The sequence below is a fragment of the Pipistrellus kuhlii genome, unplaced genomic scaffold, assembly GCF_014108245.1.
Source record: "Pipistrellus kuhlii isolate mPipKuh1 unplaced genomic scaffold, mPipKuh1.p scaffold_m20_p_9, whole genome shotgun sequence".
Classification (NCBI taxonomy): domain Eukaryota; kingdom Metazoa; phylum Chordata; class Mammalia; order Chiroptera; family Vespertilionidae; genus Pipistrellus; species Pipistrellus kuhlii.
In genome coordinates, this window is record NW_023425595.1 from 24,271,801 (window position 1) to 24,291,146 (window position 19,346).

At 40.1% G+C, this 19,346-nt stretch overlaps 1 protein-coding gene across 5 annotated transcripts in view; it reads left to right on the forward strand.

Annotated features, from left to right (window-relative positions):
* RRAS2 (RAS related 2) overlaps positions 1–19,346 on the forward strand; it is a 72,634-nt gene that overhangs the window by 31,934 nt on the left and 21,354 nt on the right. The window contains exon 1 of one of the 5 annotated variants that reach the window (XM_036426485.2): positions 3,334–3,354. The exons of 1 other annotated variant lie outside the window; for it this stretch is intronic. Coding sequence is in view for 1 of the 4 variants with exons in the window: in XM_036426484.2 (XP_036282377.1) it covers positions 3,826–3,861 (36 nt within the window). In the remaining 3 variants the exon portion in view is untranslated. Of the gene's footprint in view, positions 1–3,333; positions 3,355–3,627; positions 3,862–16,360; positions 16,380–19,346 lie in introns of those variants that run through there. 3 more of the 5 variants (XM_036426484.2, XM_045578169.1, XM_045578170.1) reach the window with 3 other exon arrangements.

A 19,346-nucleotide genomic window follows, 5' to 3' on the forward strand; every position in this document is an offset into this window, starting at 1 on the left:
GAAGTCCTTCATTATGTATGGTAATCTTGAAGTTATCTGTACTCTTAGAAGACAGAAGGGAGTCTGGATAGTTTATGTCTACGCGCATTGTAATACAGGCCATATTCACATTCCTAGGAAGCCACCTGCTGCCAGCTTGTAGTCAGTGTCAGGATTGACTGAGTGGGGAGAAGAAGGATTTGTGGTCTGGACATTTCAGAGACAATACATTTATTTTGTTTTCTAAAGGTACCGCACAGTGGAATGATTTAGTGGTTTGGGACACAGAATCTAACCAGACTGCTTGGATTCAATCTCCATTCCACACCTGATTGCTGTGTAGCTTTAGGCAAATTACTGCGATATCTCCATTCCCCCAGCTATAAGATGGAGACAATACTAAAAGTATCTACCTACTTCATGGACTACTTGAGAAGTTTCAATGAATTGATATGTGTAAAGCACTTGGTGCCTGGCACATAGTAAAACTATGGAGATATTGTTGTCAAGTCAATAAGCGTTACTCAGGTTGGGCTGATAAATGTTTCTCTGAAGGCATCTTGAAAGAATCAATAAAATGTCTGTGTTTGGGTGATCTATACTGTATACTATATACTATATACTGTATACTGTATACTGTATACTGTCTGTCTTCCTTGGGAAATATTTCTTCTGTCTTAGCTGCTCCACTGCCCAGCTAAGCTGGGCTTCCTGCTGGAGTGACCACAGCAGGGAAGCTTGTCCTAGAAGACCACATGAACACCCCACCTATCTGGGTACGGGAGTTCTGCTGTAAAAGAAGAGTTTTAGCCCTAGCTGGTTTGGCTCAGTGGATAGAGCGTTGGCCTGTTGACTAAAGGGTCCCAGGTACAATTCCGGTCAAGGGCACATGCCTGGGTTGCAGGCTCAACCACTAGTAAGGTGCATGCAGGAGGCAGCTGATCAATGATTCTCTCTCATCATTGATGTTTCTAGCTCTCTGTCCTCCCTTCCTCTCTGTAAAAAATCAGTAAAGTATATTTTAAAATATATACATACATATATTTTTTAAAAAGAAGGGTTTTGCTTTTCTTATAAGGGCACCGAACAGGTGTCACCTCATCCTTGGGTACTCTAGTGTTAAAAGAAGTGAATGTCCAAAAAAAATTTATTGGGGTAGTGATTCATTCGTTCAACAAATCATTCTCTAAGTTTTATGTGTGTGGCCTTAAGTTTGCAAAGACAAGGCTTTCCTGTGCTAAAAGTAGAGCTTTCATACTAACCGAAGGGAAAAACATGAAAATTATTGCTTTGTTCTTCCTGCTATCTCTGAAGATGACGTAGATTTAGTTTATTTTATGATTGTCCCCTTTGTACACTTAAAAGTTTTGCTGTAATTTGTTTTGTAGAGGAAGATCAAGAGGAAAAACTGATAAGTCCTCTCATCTTCTAAGTTTCTTGATTAAAAGCTATATTTCTTAGAAGTAAAGAAATTACCTGTGAATTTTGTTTCCCAAAGGAGTTAGTGAAATGCCACCATGAATTTATGTTGGCTTAACATTTTTTTTTATTAATAACGATATTCTGGATCTTACAGGTCTGTCTTACATTTTGTAAATAAGTTTGTTTCTGGTAAGATACGTAAACTTTGAATTTTATTTCCGATTGACTTAAAGGATTAAACCTGTGGGATTTCTTCGTCCTCTTACCCCCTTAAATACCTTTTGAGAGAGCAAAGTCAAACAGCAGAACCTTCACATCTTTGCTCCCATAGTCACTTATGCTAAATCTACTCTAGTACTTAGCCACTTGGAGACTATAGTATCTTATCTAATCTAAGACATATTAAAATTTTTTCTTATTTTAATATCTTTGAAATTAAAATCATCTTCCAATTGATGGCATTCTAGAGTCAACAGAAGATGGTATTCTTACACACACCCCCACACACACCCACACACACACACACACCCCCGCCTCCTACATGACTGTGAGTAGACTCACGAGAGCAAGAAATGATACTCATTTATTTTTGTTATCTCCTGGGTCTGATTTGCATTTAGAGCCCTGCTTTTGCTGAATTACAGTGTAACAGTTTTTGTTTTTGTTTTATGATCACCTAAATAAGTATAAGTTGAAATGAGAGTTTCATCAAGACATTTTTGCAGGGAGAGGCATAGAAAAACAGGGCTTGGTAAGTGCTGATAGGTAGTTAAATGCTACTTCTACTTCCCCTTCTTTGTACCCCTTCTCTCTTTCTCTTCTGATTGATTCTCTTACTCTTTCCATAGCTGCATCCCTCACAGACAAAGCATTACTTTACCTGAACTTGTTGCAGTTAGCAGGTGCCAAGGAAGTGAAAGGGAGGAATGCTGTATTCTCATTTGTGAAATGCTATTATGTTTTGAGCATCTTTTGGATATTGCACTGTGCCGTAGTCACTTACATTATGTAAATGAGGAACAGGTGTAAATGTGTTTAGGGACATAGTGTTTAGTCTATAGTGATGGAAGAAAGGTCAGATTTCCTGCTCAAGGCTTCTGCTTTATAAGAATTTTCTTCTGAATTACTATTTGTTGTTATTTTTATTAGTTTAAAATTATCAATTTTATTTATAAACTAGTGGCCTGGTGCATGAATTCATTCGTGCACATTGAAAGGAAATTAGAAGAAATATTTTAATATTGCTATTCGTCCTTTCTCTGTAATAAAAGTGTCAACCAAATTCATAATCTACAATGACATCGCACCCACCTATCACATTGCACTCACCTTGACTGGCCTGGGGCCAGTGTGTGTCATAGCATGGTTGTCCAGATGGTCATTCTGCTTTTTGGCTGTTTGGTCAATTTGCATATTACACTTTTATTATTATAGATAGCTCTGATTATGATACTTGGGTTTGTGCAGCTTTATTACAATAAATCAAATGTTTGCTTGACAAGGTGGAGTAGATCTAGTCTCCCTTTATCTTGCTTCTGAGTACCATAATTATCATTCTTGTGAATCTAGATGTAATCTTAGTGCTAGAAGAAACTGCTTAGTGGCTGTAGTTGTTTTCCTTAAGTTACAGGTGGGTGGTTAGAAAAGTCTTATCTAAGACACCTTAATTAGAAATGACTACCACTTAAGTTGTTTTTGTTTGTTTAATCCTCACTTATGGATGTGTTTTTATTGATTTTTTTTAAAGAGAGAAGAAAGGGGGAGAGAGAAAGAGAGAGAGAGAGAGAGAGAAAGAAACATTGATATGGGAGAGAAAAATTCATCAGGAGTACATGCTCTGACTGGGGATCGAACCTGCAACTTAGGTATGTGTCCTGACCAGGAATTGAACCCCACAATCTTCTTGATGTACAAGATGATGCTCCAACCATCTGAGTCACCCTGCCTGGTCATGTAAATTGTTTTAATACACTATACTGCGAGTTTTAGACATATAGATAAAACAGTTTCCATATACTTGGTACCCAGTTTCCTTATTATTAACATGTGACATTGTATGGTACGTTAGTTGTAATTAATGAACCATTAACTGTAATATTGGTGCATTATTATTTGCTTAAGTCCCTACTTATTCAGGTCTCCATAATTTCTACCTAATATTCTTTTGTTCTGGGATCTCATCATAATACCACATTATATTTAGTTGTCATGTCTCCTTCGGCTCCTCTTGGCTGACTTTCTTGTTTTTGGTGGCCCTGACCATTTTAAGGAATACTTGTCAGGTATTAGTAGAATGCCCCCCCTCTATTGGACTTTGTCTGTTTTTCTCATGACTGGACTGGGATTATGGATTTTAGGAGGAAGACCACAGAGGTCAAATGCCATTTTCATCACAACACATAAAGAGCACAAAACTATCATGATATGACTGTAGATGTTGACCTTGATCATCTGAGTGAGGTAGTGTTTGGTTTCTCCACTGTGAAGTTACTACTTTCTTTGCCACCTCCTCCCATATGGTATTCTTTGAAAGGAAGTCATTATGTGCAGTAGAGATGCTATGTAATTTTGAGTAAATATTTAAATGGCAGAACAATTTAAACATGTACTCTGAGTTAGTGAAATATTTGCTTTTAACAAACTATTCACTGTTTAAAACATTAAGAAATGTGCCTACATTTAGAGATTTGTTGTGGCAAAAATTAAGTTTTTAACATTTCTTTTTTTAAATTAAATTATTATCTGTGTACATATTTTAACATTGCCCCCCCACCCCCTTACATACCCTCCCTTCCCAGAGTTTTGTGTCCATTGGTTGTACTTCTATGCATGTATACAAGTCCTTCGGTTGATCTCTTATCTCCCCCAGATCTCCCTACCCAGTGCTTCAACCTTTATTATGTGGCAGCTGTTAGCTGTTAGATGTTCTTCTTTACCTAATTCTTGTTCTGTTTATTTGATACTTATTTTTAGAGAACATAAAATGAAAGGGAGATGTAGAAGATCATTAGTCTGAGACTTGAGTAATTTTTAAAAATATTTTTATCATCATCTGTTGCTTTTCTGCACTTAAAAATATTTCTAAAATTGAGAGCATAGTTGATATGTAAATTATGATTAGAGACCAGAACAGTTCAGGACCCAAAATGATCAAGGGAAAGCACCTTGTTGGAAACCCCCATGACAATAAACCTCTCCTTGTAGTTCCCATTTGTATGTTTCAATTACAAGGCTTATGTTAAAATTAGGTCATAATTTCCATTGTAGATGCTCAATGTCATGCTTGTGTAACTGCCACATATAAACTTGATTGTAAACAGGCCTTTAATGATGGGCTTTATTCAGGCAATTTAAGCAAGGGACGTTCAGCTCCGAGGGTAGAAAGTACATGCCTGACTTTACATTTTAAGTTAAAGCGTGAAGAGACTGGCTGATGTGGCTCAGTGGTTGAGTGGAGACCTATGAACCAGGAGGTCACAGTTGGACTCTCGGTGAGGGCACATGCCTGGGTTGTGGGCTTGAGTCCCTGCAGTGGCCCGCCGATCCACCATTCTCTCTCATCAGTGATGTTTCTGACGTTCTCTCCCTCTCTGAGATCAGTAAAAAAAGTACTTCTAAAGGTGGGCTGAAAAATATTTTTCTTATAATTTTCTGTGATGAGATGTGTTATAAGAAAAAAACCTAAAAAATAAAATTGACTTCTTAAAGCCCTGAGACTTGTTATATTTTTAAAAGGAATAATGATTTTGACTTCTTTGCAAAAACTATCAGAATCTTAGAGCCAATTTAAATCCATTTATCGTTTTTTTTTACTTTTTGTTTTGTTGACTAACTGAATCTCTCTAGTTCAAGGAATGAAACTCACTTCATGTATCTATGAATTGCCTTTGCAATAAATTGTAGTGCTGGTATTGTGAAGACTGGTCAGTATTTGAGTTCTAATCGCATGTGAGAAGAACAAAAATTCTGTATTGTCATACACTCTTTTTGAGCTTATTAACTGCAGAAAATAATTAGAAGAATGAGTTCAAATTTTATAGGTGAGCGTATTCATTTTTTAGGTCTGCTGTAACAAACTACCACAAACTTCAGAGCTTTAAACATTAGCATTTCTTTCTCCCACAATTCTGGAGGCCAGAACCCCGGAACCGAGTTGTTGAGAGGGTTGGTTCTCTCTGGAGGTTCTGAGGGAGAATTGATTTCATGTGTCAGTTTCTGATGATTGTTGGCAGCCCATGCATTCATTGATTCGTTGGCTTTCACTCCCATCCCTGCCTCTGGCTTCATATGGCCTCCCTTTCCCCCCTCCTCAGTCTTCTCTATCTGTATCTCAAATCTCCCACTCTTTTCCCTTATAACACAGTCATTGGATTTAAGTCCAGGATGATCTCATCTGGAGATCCTTAAATTAACTGCATTCACAAGGATCTTCTTTTTAAATAAGGTCACATTCGTGGGTGGCATGGTTAAGAGTTAGACATATCTTTTGGGTGCCATAGTTCAACCCACTAAAGTTAGTAAACTACTTTCTGAATTTGCTAGTAAGCACTGTAAAAGTACTTTTACTAAATGGAATAATAGTTACAAACTGACAATATGCTTATAAATGTGATTCAGAATTTAGTTGCATGTTTACTTTCTCTTCATGTGGTTTGCAATTGATGTGGCATTCTTTTACTGTGAAATTAGTCTGTACTCATATAGACAAGCTATAATTTGTGACTTTAAATGGTGTGAGCAAAGCCTTAAACTCTATGAACATATGCCACTTAGTTCTTGAATTTTTAAACCTACATACATGGGTATTTTTCTAAGATGAATGTTTATATGGTTCCCTTTGATATGAATCATGTTTGTCTCTACTTGAAAGAGTTTAAATTTATCCAGTGATCTAGTGATTTTCACTTATATGCCACAAGGAGGGATTTTATGGGAACCACTGAAAATTGCTAGGTGGATAAATGAGGTTAAATAATTAGAAGAAAGAAGGTTGGTCCTTGGTGTGAATAGAGCCACTTTCTGGGAAGTACGGGCCTGGCCTTCTGGTATGTGGTTGGGAGAGAAGCTTTGGTGAGAGCCTTCTCTCTCTTTTTCCAATTCTGAGAGGAAAGTCAGGAGGAATTTAGTGCTTATAGTTACTAGGATAAAATAACAGTGATATAGGCTAAATAAAATTGGGTTGATTTTTAAAATTAAGTTGTGCTTTAGACCCATAAGTATAATATGGGTCTAAATAATGTATTTTGTAAATAATGCAATTTTTTAAAACAAGAAGCACCTTACTTCCACTCATTCTCTATCCACATTAGTCTGTTTTGGGTTTTTGGTAGTGCTTATTTCAAACATTATCATCTCTATTCTGCTTGTACAGGTATAAAATATAAGGTCCAGAAGTGCTAGAACTATGTCAGTTTTATTCTCATTCAGGACTATATTCCATCTCCTAAGTAGTAAGCACTTAAAATATATTTGTTGAATGAATGAACTTAATATAGGGTGAGGCAAAAGTTGGTTTATAGTTGTATGTGAAACAGTTTATTCTTGTATCATTATTTAGCCCTGCACATGTAGCTCTCCTGCGCCAGCAGCTCTCTGGGGGGCCTGGCTGCTCCACACCCGTGGCCCAGAAGCCCACCCGTGGCCGGGTGCGGAATGCTTGTCTTGTCTCGTCGCTGAGGTGATGACACAAGTGTCCCCCTCCCCCTCCACAGTGGCTCTGTGCCTGCTGCCCAGAGGCCCTCTGCGGCCAGGGTGGAATGCTTGCCTTGTCCCCGCCCCCGCAGTGATGAAGCAAGCATTCTGCCAGGCTGCTCACGCGGCCTGCTCTCAGCGGCCACTCCCCCCAGCACTGGGAGATGTGGGTGGGACGGAGAAGACTGGGTGCTGCCATATTGTAGCTATGGGTACCACCATATTTATGATGGAGTTATGGTTAATTTGCATATCATCTTTTTCTTAGATAGGATTATTGTATTTTCTGTACGAACAACTGTAAACCTATTTTTGACCCATCTGTATGTCATGGATACTCTCGAAATCCATATATAGAAACTTATTTCATCTCTTCAATGGTGGCTTACTAATCTTTTAGGCATATAGCATATTCACTTAATCATTATTTGTTACAGACATTTAGGTTATTAATAGTTTTTCACAGTAACAAACAAAGCTGCCTAAACAGCTTGATGTGTGTGTGCATATGTGTACTTGTAACTTTGGTAGTTAACAATGTTAATTTTCTTAAGTTATAGTTACTTCTTACAAAACAAGCACATTTCAAAATGTATTATTGAAATAATTTTAAGAATAATTGACCTACATTTTCCTAAGTACAGTTTTAAAATAACTTAATTTTTTTTTTCCTCCTTGAATCAATGGAAATCTCTTGCCACAATATCTTATGTGGGATTGAAAGCAGTGGTGAGCAATGTGTATATAGACTTTGCTTTGATTGCCTCTGTGGGAAGAATCTTGGCTAATCTCTGTGAAAGGAACTATCAGAACCCATTCTTTCCATCTCCTGGCAAGACTAGGAAAGGAAAGCAACAGCAATGAAGAAGATTAGGATATTAAACTCTAGTGGTTTTCATTTCATATTATCCAAAGTCCTTCCATGGCCTATCAGGCACTCTGCCTGCCTCCCTGAGAACATTTTACTGCTTGTTCTGTTGTGGCCGTACTGGCCTCCTTGCTGTTTCTCAGTGTGTCATCCACACTTGCACCTTGTCTTTAACTTCATGCTCACTTTGCCCCGAATGATCTTCCTTACCTGACATGGCTCACTCCCTCAATTGACCTTGCATTCTCTCCTCAAATGCTGCATTGTCAGTGGAACCTTCTGTGGCCATTGTTTGCCATATCTTTCCCTCAAGCTCCTGTGCTGACAACTCCCATTATTTTTTTTCAGAGTTCGCTTCACCTCTGATATATTATGTTTATTTGTTGATGGTCAATCCTTCAAAAAACCACAAATCCAGAGAGAGGTGGGATTCCTTACTCAGCTCCTGACTCAACAAAGGTGCTCAGTTAGCATTTATAGGTAGAGTGGGTTCGTGAGTGAACCGAAGGAAGGAGATTCATGTGGAAGAATGTGGGCTGTTCCTTTACTTATAGTTTTGCTTCTGTGGACCATCTCTGCTCTAGAAGAGGTGAGAAGTGAAAATGGGGTCTAGGATATTCATAGGTGGCAGTGTATAGAGGGAAAGAAAACAAAAAAAGGAGTATCCAGGCTCGGGGAAGCAAAAGTTACAGCTGGAAGAGAGTTGGTCAACTACCTGCTTATGGGACAGCCTTTGTTTCTAAGTTTGGAAAGGAAAGGAACCAATTTGCAAATGCCCATTTTGAGTGAAACAGTGTACTGGGTCCTTTACAATGTCACTTATTCTTCACAAAGGTCTTTAAATAAGAATCATTATGGCCATTTTATAGGTCAGAAAATTGATATTTAAGAGGTTAAATAATCTTCCTAAGGTCACATAGCAATTGAGATATCTGGGTTTGACTGACTCCAAAATCCATGTTTTTTTTTTCATACTACTTGAGGGGGAATCTACGTATATTAATAATTTACATTTTATATGATGGTGTAAAAATTTCAGAAAATTTTCATGTATCTTATTTGCTCCTTGTGACAAACTTGTGAAAAGAGCTACCAACTCAACTTTACAGGTAATAGAACTTGATATCAGTGATGTGATTTGCTGCAAATTTTATAGCTAATAAGTAGGAGCTAGGGCTTTCATCAACCCTTCCCGTCTTAAAATCTGATATTTTTTTCTTTAAACCACAAACTTAAAGAAATTCTTGAGAGTGCCTACACATTATGTTTGACACACTGTAGGAGTTAAATATGTCAGAATAAAATTAAAGAGCTAGAATATTTTAAGATGGTAGTTGGCCCCAATTCAAATGCCAACAGGAGCTGGCTTATAGCAACAAGTCCCGTCCCTGGTCCCTGATTGATCAACTTAGAGCCACTCTGATTGGTCAGAACTGTGCAGAAAACTTCAATCCTATTGGTTGTTAATAGGACTCCTGGAACTCCTTTATAAGGGCTGGCTCAGGTGGCAGAAACACAGAGCCGGCAGGCAGTTCAGCAGCATTGAGCCAGGTAGCCTAGCAGTCCGAGGGAAGGCAGTTCAGCACAGACGCATCCTCTGTGAAGTGCAGTTTGTGTTAGAGGCCACTGTGCAGAAATGGCTGCTAGGCTTTGCTTTTTTAAAAAATTATTTAAGTCCAGATGGCCACCAGGAGCCCCTTTTTAGTCTTTGAGTATCCTTTTTTTCCTTTCAGGGTTCATAGGAGAAAATTCCTCTGTACAGCCGAAGCCAAGAAAGAGGGTGACTCACCCAGGAGCACTCATTTAGTTGTAGAGCTGGGACTAAAACCTACATTTCCTCATGCTGTTCTCTGCTTTTATTACTAAAGAGTTTATATTTAATCTGTGTAGGTCTTTCCCCTCGGTTCCCTCTTTCATTCACGTTTCAGCTTTCAAAACCTACAAAAATATTTTCCTCCCACTCAGGTCTCCCAGCAACCCAGTTCTTTGTACAGGTAATTGAGGTTAGTTTCTTGTATGTCTTTCCAGAGATATTTTATACACACAAAGGAAAGACGTAAACTGTGTGTATTTATTTTACAACGTATCTTCTAGATTACTCTGTATTAGTACAGGAAGTCTTTTTTTTTTTTTTTTTTTTAATGGCTTCATTCATATTAAATGAATGTTTCACAATTTAACCCCTCATTTACTGAAGGACAGTTAACATTGTTTCCATCTTTTAAATAAAAAACAGCTGCATAATGAATTACACATGTCATTTCTTATAGGCACAGATATATTGGTAGGATAAATTTCTAGAAATAAAATTGTTAGGTTAAAGAAAATATTTCTGTACATATTTTTTATAATGCCATGCTTAGATCTTTATTTATTTATTTTCTCCTTTCCACCTATTTTCTGAGTGAAAGTTGAGAGAGAGAGAGAGAGAGAGAGAAACATTGATCAGCTTCCTCTTGCCCGCTCCCCACTAGGGACTGAGCCTGCAATCCCGGTATGTGCCTTGACCAATTGAACTGAGTGGGATGACTGATTGAGCCACACTGGCCAGGGTAGACCTTTATTCATATTGTAGAAATGGAATATTTTCACTTTGAATGAAATTGCTTTTGTCTTTTTATTTGGCAGTGGCAGTTTATAATTTTAAAAATAACTTATTTTAAGAGTAACAGGATTTCTCTTTTAAACTGGTGTATGCTATATGCTTTTATGTTAATACTAGTGGCCCGGTGCATGAAATTTGTGCACATTAAAAGGGAATTAGAGAAAACATTTTAATATTGCTATTTGCCCTTTCTGTATAATAGAAGTGTCAGAGATGAAAGAAAATTAGTAAAATGTATATGAAAATCTTCCTCCTGTCAGAGTCTGGGGCACACCGCAGGACCAAGTCAAGTCTCTGCGCATCCTTAGGTCCCCCGGCTTGGCTCTGGGGTGGGGGGCATGGCCTGAGGTTCCCTGACAACAGGGTGGGCGGGCACCTTGAGGCCCCTTGTCAAGCTCCACCGGGTTGGGTGCACGGCTTGTGGTCCCTTGTCAAGGCCCGCTGGGCAGGACACGAGGCCTGAGGTCCCCCTGCTTGGCTCTGGGGCAGGGGTCACACCTTGAGGTCCCCTGTCAAACCCCACCGGGTGGGGGGGGCGTGGCCTAAGGTCCTCCATCAAGCCCCACCATGCAGGGGACATGGTTTCTGGTGCTCCGCCCTGGCCCGGTGCCAGGCAGCCTCAAGTCCCTGCTGATCGCTCAAAACCCTGCCTCTGCTGTGGGTGCAGCCATCTTGTGATGGCGTTACATGTGAGGGTCAATTTGCATGTCACCTCTTTATTATATAGGCTGGAAGGTTAAAGAAAGTATAATGGAAGCAGTATTGTTTTGGAGTCAGACCTGAATTTGGATTCCATTTCCACCAGTCTACTGACTTTTGACCTTTGGTAGGTCATTTAAACACTGAGCTTCAATAATCTCATTGTAAAATAGGAATGGTAATACCAACCTGACAAAGTGAGTTGTTTAGAACTATTGTACGTCATTGATTCTAAGAGACACATTTCCTCCCCCTACATTTCAGTGTCTCTGACATGGAAATGCTTCAGAATCAAATATAAGTCCTAATGGTTTTGGCTTTTTTTCTTTCTTGGCACCTAAAGTAATAATGGTCTGACAATTGATGGTATTTTTTAGATTTGATGAAGTAGAGTGATTCCACATACTGGCACAAGTGAACTGCGCTAGGGCATGATATGGGTGGAGGAGTGAAGTGTGGTGGGGAAAGTTCATGGCTGAGTTAGGGGGTGGATGCGTGACAAGAGGAGTGGGTATAGCAATGGTGTTTTGTTTTAGGCAAGTGGTCAGAATAGCAGATCCACCACATAGTGGGTGGACAGTACGGCTGCTTGGTGAAGTACAGGAACAAACGTTACCCACAAATTTGGGTATATGGAAGTTGGAATTATGGCAGATGGTTCGTGGGCTATAGGACTTTGGCTCAGGGCTGAGATTTAGGAACTGTGTACTAATTTGTGTCAAGAAAACTTTAAAATAATGACTGTGGAGAAGATATTTGCAAATCATGTATCTGAAGGGATTTGTATATAGGATATATGAAGAATTCTCACACTCAACAATAAAAAGACAACCCAACTTGAAAGCGGGCAAAGATTTGAACAGACATTTCTCCAAAAAAGGTGTAAAATGGCCAATAAGCATGTGAAAAGATGTCCAACAACCCATAGGGAAATGCCAATCAAAACTGCAAAGAGATATTACTTTGCACCCAGTAGGATGGCTAGGGTAAAAAAGACAGATATTAGTAACAAGTTTTGGTGAGGATATTGAGAAATCCTCAAACACTGCTGATGGGAATGTAAAATGGTACAGCTCTTTGGAAACTGAAAGTTCCCCAGAAAGTTAAACATGGTCTTACCATGTGATGCAGCAATTCCACTTCTAGGTATATATCCAAAGAAAATGAAAACATGTTTACACAAAGGGGTGTACATGAATCTTCATAACAGCACTGTTGATAGCCAAAATGAAACAAACAAACAAACAAAAACATCACAAAAACCACCTCAAATGTCCATCACCCAGTGAATGGATAAATATAGTATGGTATATCCATATGGTAGCATCTCATAGGAAGGAATGAGAATTGAAATATTGATACATTTTACAACATGCATGAACATACAAACAAAAAACGACGAGGCCCTGGCCTAGGAATGACCTGTGTTTGTACATTATCAGCATAAGGGTTCAGAGCTGAAGAAACCAAATTATAAGAGCTGGAACACCTGTTGATTGGAAAAATCCTTGAGAAAAGGGAGGAGAAGTGGTGATATTGAGGTTTGGGAATAAAATAGAAGCAGTTATCAGCATTGCCAAGGTCAGCCAAATAACAAAGCTAACAATGATGAGGCTCTGAATGTTGGCTTGTAATGACTGAAATTGCTTCCTGCCTGAAGTAGGTATTGGCCCTGAGGTCTGTGTGCTTGGGCTGAGCCTGCAGAGAGGACCTAGGAGATTCCTCTGGGGAAGCTCTGAGAGAAGGAAGGATACACAGATAGGATCCAGGTTAAGCCTGGACGTTGTGTACCCATGGAGGTCGGGTCTACGTGTTCATCTAAAGGGTTCCACAGAGGCCAGCATTATATTGTTGAAGCATCTGTAGTCCACGTGAGGTGGAGGTAAGGAAGGCTAACTGAACTAAGGTAATGGAACCAGATGGGAAGGATGGGTTGGATATGGAAATTCCCTAGGAGTGCAAAGTTCAAGTCAATGCAAGAGCGAAAGACACAAAACAAAAAAGACTTGTGCCTTGTTGTGAAAAAAGGAACGTCATGGGATTTACTCAGATTTCCCATGGGAACGGCTTGAGAGGTTTATTGAATATCTACATAACAAACATAGACTCTGTCTGTTTATCTATTACTCTGTGCCAGTTATCATTATGCTTCGAAAAAATTCTTTTCTTATTCTTAAAACCTATAGGCTTTGTATTACATGTTGTAATAAGACTAATAATTGGGAGATGAAAGCAAACTAATAACTATGAAGGTCAGGCAAGGAAAATAAACTTCATGCCGCATGATAGAGGCCACTGGCTTATTGTTGCTTAATGGTTTTTTAAATACCAGCTCTGAAGGATGAATATGTAGTGATGTGTTTTCTTACCTACACATGGCTTGTATATAGGAATAGTTGGCTGCAGCCATGGCAGGCTCTGTTTCCTCATGTTGACAGTTTTCAGAATCACTCTGCTGGCATTATGAACTAACAATTTTTGTAGTATTGTGCAGGGAGGGGGAAGAGGTAAACCTTTCTTTCCTTCTTTTCTTTTGAAAGAACAAAAGCTTTGAAGAATAAGCTGAAGCTCCCTACGGGAGGGGAGCCGACATGAAATGGTGGTTGAGTCCTCTAAATAACTTTCCCTTCAGTCTGAAGTGTTTCTTTTCATTTCTTATCTGTGCTGAGAATGTTACTGAAGATTCATTTTGGTTTTGAATGTTGCTTTTTAGAATAGCAAGTGTCACATGGAGGGCTGGAGTGAGCTTTCTCAGACTGCAGCGCGCTCTAATTTGGACATAATTTTCCACCTTGTGTCTCTGGTGAGATGAGCTCTCTTGAGGGAACTGTTAGTTTTAATTTGAGAGCGGAACAGTGGGGAGAGAGGTAAGTGGTTTTGTACCTAGAATGTTTTCAGAATAGGCTAATGGTCAAGTAAGAGTGTAGTGGACAGTGGGACATAATGAGGAGGCTGGGGTGCACAAGGGATGCCCCAAAGACAAGCTTCTCATCCTGATAAGTGTAGCTTAGGGCTGGCTCTGTCCTCTGGGAAAGGAAATGAAGTCCTCTTCCCATTTCTTTTTAAGGCCAAATGACGCTGCCTCAGAGGTTTGGACTCGGGGTTAATACTGGCTCAGCACCATATTTCGATGGTAGTTATTGTGGTCTGGCTTATGGACCTAAACACAGATTATTCTCTGGGGAAATGAGTACCAGGACTTTTGTACCAGGACTAGTTTGTAAGTTGACTTTGTGCTGTACTTTTGCTTGCTGCATACCAGGCCCATTGATTTGCAACCAAATACTTTCTCCATGAGGTGTACATATCGCCGAGTATGCCCAGAAGTCACATGAAGGCCTGAGCTTTGCTAAAAGGAAACTAAAAGGATTAGAGGGCTGAGTGTAGCTTTTATTATTCTGCATTTGAGTTCTGGAGGATACATTAGGGAGATCTCTAATTAATTGTACATGTTAGATTAAATGAAATACTGATTTCAGTCAGGAAAAAAAGTATTTGAGTGAGGAATATTAAGCACATTGGAAATATTTGACATAAAAATAAGAGAGGGTGTTTGCAGGGAACAAAGGTTCTCTGTGACTTGACAGCTGCTGTTAAGAAGTGACACCAGGAAGAGCCGGGCTCTGGCTCCCAGCTGCCTGAGGTTGCCGCAGTCTTCTCGAGTGTTACCAGAGGAATTTGTGCTGCTCTTGTTTTAGCAAATAGAGGCCACTGATGGCTAACCAGGTCCTCCTGTGCTCTGGGAAGTTAATCCTTAACTCCCTGCTGTGAGCTTTCTAATATGGGGTTTTCCAACAGTCAGTATTTTGAGGGTCTGGGTACAAGGTACATTGCTCAACTCCCTTGTAAGGAAATTCCAAGGAGTATGAGATAGCCCTCACCGGTTTGGCTCAGTGGATAGAGTATCATGGCCTATGGATTGAAGGGTCCTAGGTTCGATTTGGTTCAAGGGCATGTACCCAGAGGGAGTGTGCAGGAGACAGCTGATCGATGTTTCTCTCTCATCAATGTTTCTAGCTATCCATCTCCCTTTCTCTCTATAAAAAACCAGTTAAAAAAAAAAATATATATATATATATATATATATTAGAAGTATGAGATAGACCTTGAATATATCAAATCTAATTGGATGTATATAACTGGGTTTTCACCAGGACTCTAACCTTTTTTAGGATCTCTTGAAGCCCCAAAGGCTGAGAATAAAGTCATAGTTGCCAAGTCACCCTCATATTCCAAGGACATGCGTGGAATATGACCTTAAATTGGTTTTGCACATTTAGCCCGTACCTTATCTCCAGGAAATAAAAGTGTGGGGAGTTACGGGGTCTGAGATGAAGATTTAGGAAAGAGCTGTTAGTATGCGGCGTGCCTTTTGACCTTTCCCACTGTCGCACATAGCGGAGAGGAGAAAATACTTTTCTTATATCCCCTTCGTTGAAGCCAGATGATGGGGAAGGCACTCATGGAATTATTCTGAGAACTTGACATGTATCCTCTTGTTTGGGGAGAATAAGGATTCAAATGTGAATCAATAGCAGAGAAGAAAGAAAAACGGGGGGTTGTGCAGCTGGGGCAAGAGTAGGTTTACAGTTGTGAACACATAAAAATGTATTCTTGTATTATTATTTATTAACTAGAGGTCTGATGTATGGTCTCGTGCACCAGTGCAGTCCCTCGGCCTGGCCTGCGCCCTCGCAATCTGGGACCCTTCCGGGTATCTCAGACTGCCAGTTTTGGCCTGATTCCCACAGGCCAGGCCTAGGGACATAAGATCTTTGGTTAATAGAGATTAACCCACCCTGCCCCTCCCTCTTCCCTCTGAGATTCATCAGCCTGTTCCATGTTTCCATGCCTTGCATTCTGCATCTGCCCCCTGGTGGACTGTGTGCATCATAGCTACTGGTCGAGCGGTCACTTAGGTTTTTATATATGTAGATTATTCCATTACTTCCCCTATGAGAATCTGTAAACCTACTGTTGCCCCACCCTGTAGTAAACCATCGGAACTTCAAAAAACAGCAGTGCTTCCCAGAGCTTCTGGATGGAACCAGCTTAAAGCCTGAAAAGGGGCGCTGTGCATGGCCCCCTGGCAGATGATGTAGATCAGGAGGAGAGGTACCCGTCGAAACCCCAAGGGCTGAGAATGGGAGGTGAACGCAGGGAGGCCTCAGTTAAGTCCCTGGAATGCACAGGGAGGGTCCCACAGAGGAACTCTTCTAGGAAACCCAAGGCCCTGGGGAGGAAGCATGGACATCAAATTTCAGGTCCAGCCTTTTCAACCCCTCCTGCTCTCCCACTCCAGCTCTCTGAAGGAGCCAGATAGCCTTATTGTAAAAATTAATTAGGAGAATATTGTATGTATCATAATAAAATGTAGGGGTGTAAACTGCTTACCACATGTTAAATGCTAAATAAAGGATGACTGCTCTTGTGATTCAAGATACTTACATTTTTTTTTTTAATGGAAGTAATGAAGGAGGGAATGGAGATGAGTTTGAGAGTCATTTAACTTGAGAAAAGCAGAATAAATGAAGCAGAAGGAGCTTTGGCTAAAGAGCCTACAAACTTTGATTTTAGTGCTGGATCTGCCAGTGATTTGCTGTTTTAAGTGCTAGGGAGATCACGTTACCTCTGACAGAAGTCTGTGCCCCCTTAGAGTTTATATTGTTGGAGTGGGGGAAAGGATAGAGGGTAAAAGTAAAAAATTAATATAAAGAGAACTGGAATATATTCTGACCAAGAAAAAAAATTTAGGCTTCTAGGCAATTTGGTTTTGAATACAATGAGGTGAAAGCTCCGTTGAAAAGCATTTTGTTCCTTGATTTGACCCTTTCTATGGTACATAGGTGCTACCACCAGATTAAAAAAATAAACTTCATTTGAAAATTGGGAAATATATGTAAAAGTAGAGAGAATAGTACAATATACTCTCAAACGCATTACCCAGATTCGATAGTTATTAATGTTGTTCTATATGGTTTCAACTATTTCCTTCCCCTGCTCTCTCCTTTCCCCTCCCCTCTCTGCACCCCATGTTTCTAGAGGACTCCAGGACTCTCCTGAGAATGGTGCTGTGCCCAGCAATGCTCTGTCATTTGTTTAAACTCATCAGTGGCCTGGTAGGCCTAGCCTTCTATCATTTTTTAAAAATTTATTTTTAAAATATATTTATTGATTTCAGAGAGGAAGGGGAAAGGAGAGAGAGAGAGAAAAAAAACAACAACAACACAGTGATGAGAGAGAATCATTGGTCTGCAAAAAGCCTCCTGCATGTCCCCTACTGGGGATCGAGCCTGCCACTCAGGCATGAAATCGAACCTGGGACCCTTCAGTTCGCAGGCTGACGCTCTATCCACTGAGCTAGGATGCCTTCTGTCCTTTTCAAATACCAGGGTAGTGGATTTAACCAGTGTGGTGGCTTTACTGAGTTTCCAGTCTCTACCTACCTGTCCAGTACATAGACCAGGCACCGCTCCGTAGCAGTGCTTGGGAACTACACTGTCGTCATGGCTTGGCGGCAGGAGAAAGTGGGTTGTCCCTCTTGCCCACTGAATGCAGACGCATCATTCTCATTCCTTCCCTTCCCCCTTCTTTTCTTCCCCAAAGCAGCTTCTTTGATTGGAAAGATAGTGAGTTGGCCAAGCAATCTAGTGGCCTATAATTGAATATTCCTGCTATCACAGCATTAACACTTAGGGCTGCCCCAGATTTTATCAGGGGAAATAGAACTCCCTGTCTGAATGGGCTGGCTTCCCTAACCCTCACGTTGCTCCACACTCTTAACATCCTTAAAGAGACCGAGGTCCGCCTGGAAGGCAGCCTGCTGTGTGGAAGGAGCAGTCCCTTTCTTTCTGATCCTTCTCCATGCATCCTTTCCTGTGATACCAAGAAAACACATATTTCCTCCTTCCCCCTCCTTTCTTCCCCTTCACTGTGTTCTTCTGAACTCTTCAGTCCAATTCTTTCCTGCCCTCGCCTGAACCTCTGCTGTCTCCCACAGTGCAACACCGCACTTGGGGTTTCCTTGCTTTTTCTGCTACAGAATATCCTTTCTGACTGTGGTCAGTAACATTTCAACCTCAGTAACAGACTGTTTTCTTTTCTGGCAGATTGCAGGGGCTCTGTGTTTATAGGTGAATGAATACATGCTTCCTGTGCATTAGGAGTATTAACCCCTTATATTTTGTTGCCTTCCGAACAAGCACGGTATTGGCATTTCATGCTGTTTTCTGTTCTCTGGCCAATATATTTAACACTCCTTATTCTCCTCTCTAATCACAGCACAGTTACTGCATGTTGTGCAAAAAGCAGGGGGCTCTGAAAGTAGGGACTTTGTCCCTGTGATGCTCCATAAATAATTGTTGAGCAGATGAATGAGAGCAAGAGCAATTGGCTGAAAGATTTCAAGTTGTGAAAAATAAGTCTGAATGGTGAACAGCACAGATCAAACCAGAAGGCTTTCCATACCGTGTAAACAAAGTACTGAATCATATAAGCAACAAGGCACCATTTAATCCAACCATTAATTTATGTAATTTAGAACGGTATGATTTGTATCGTGCAAAAAAGTACACATACCGTAAATGTACAGCTCGATGAATATTTACCTAAGTATATATTTGTGCAGTTACAGCTCAGATCCAGAAACTATTTCCAGAATCCCAGATGGGGTGGGGGTAGCTTTTATTTTTGATTCACAACATTTTGAATACCAAGTCCCATGGTTGATCTGTGTCATAACTAGGATTGGAATTATTACAGCTGTTCCTGGGATTAGCAAGTCTTTAGACTGGAGTAAGAACAGTAGTTCATACCATCTAATCATGTGACAAAAATAATACAATAATTACTATGGTTAATGTTTATAAGCCATCAGCATTCCTTGGCACTTTATATGCATTACTTCGATTTACCTGTTCCTCCAGGCTTTGTTGCTGTCCTATTTTATAGATGTTAAAGGTTAGAAAGGTAAAGTCATCTGCCTCAGGTTCCACAGCTAGCAAATAGAGTGAGACTTCAATCCAGGCCTGGCCCTCACGGAGCCTGATCTCTTGTCGGTGATCAAATATCTGGTACCCACGT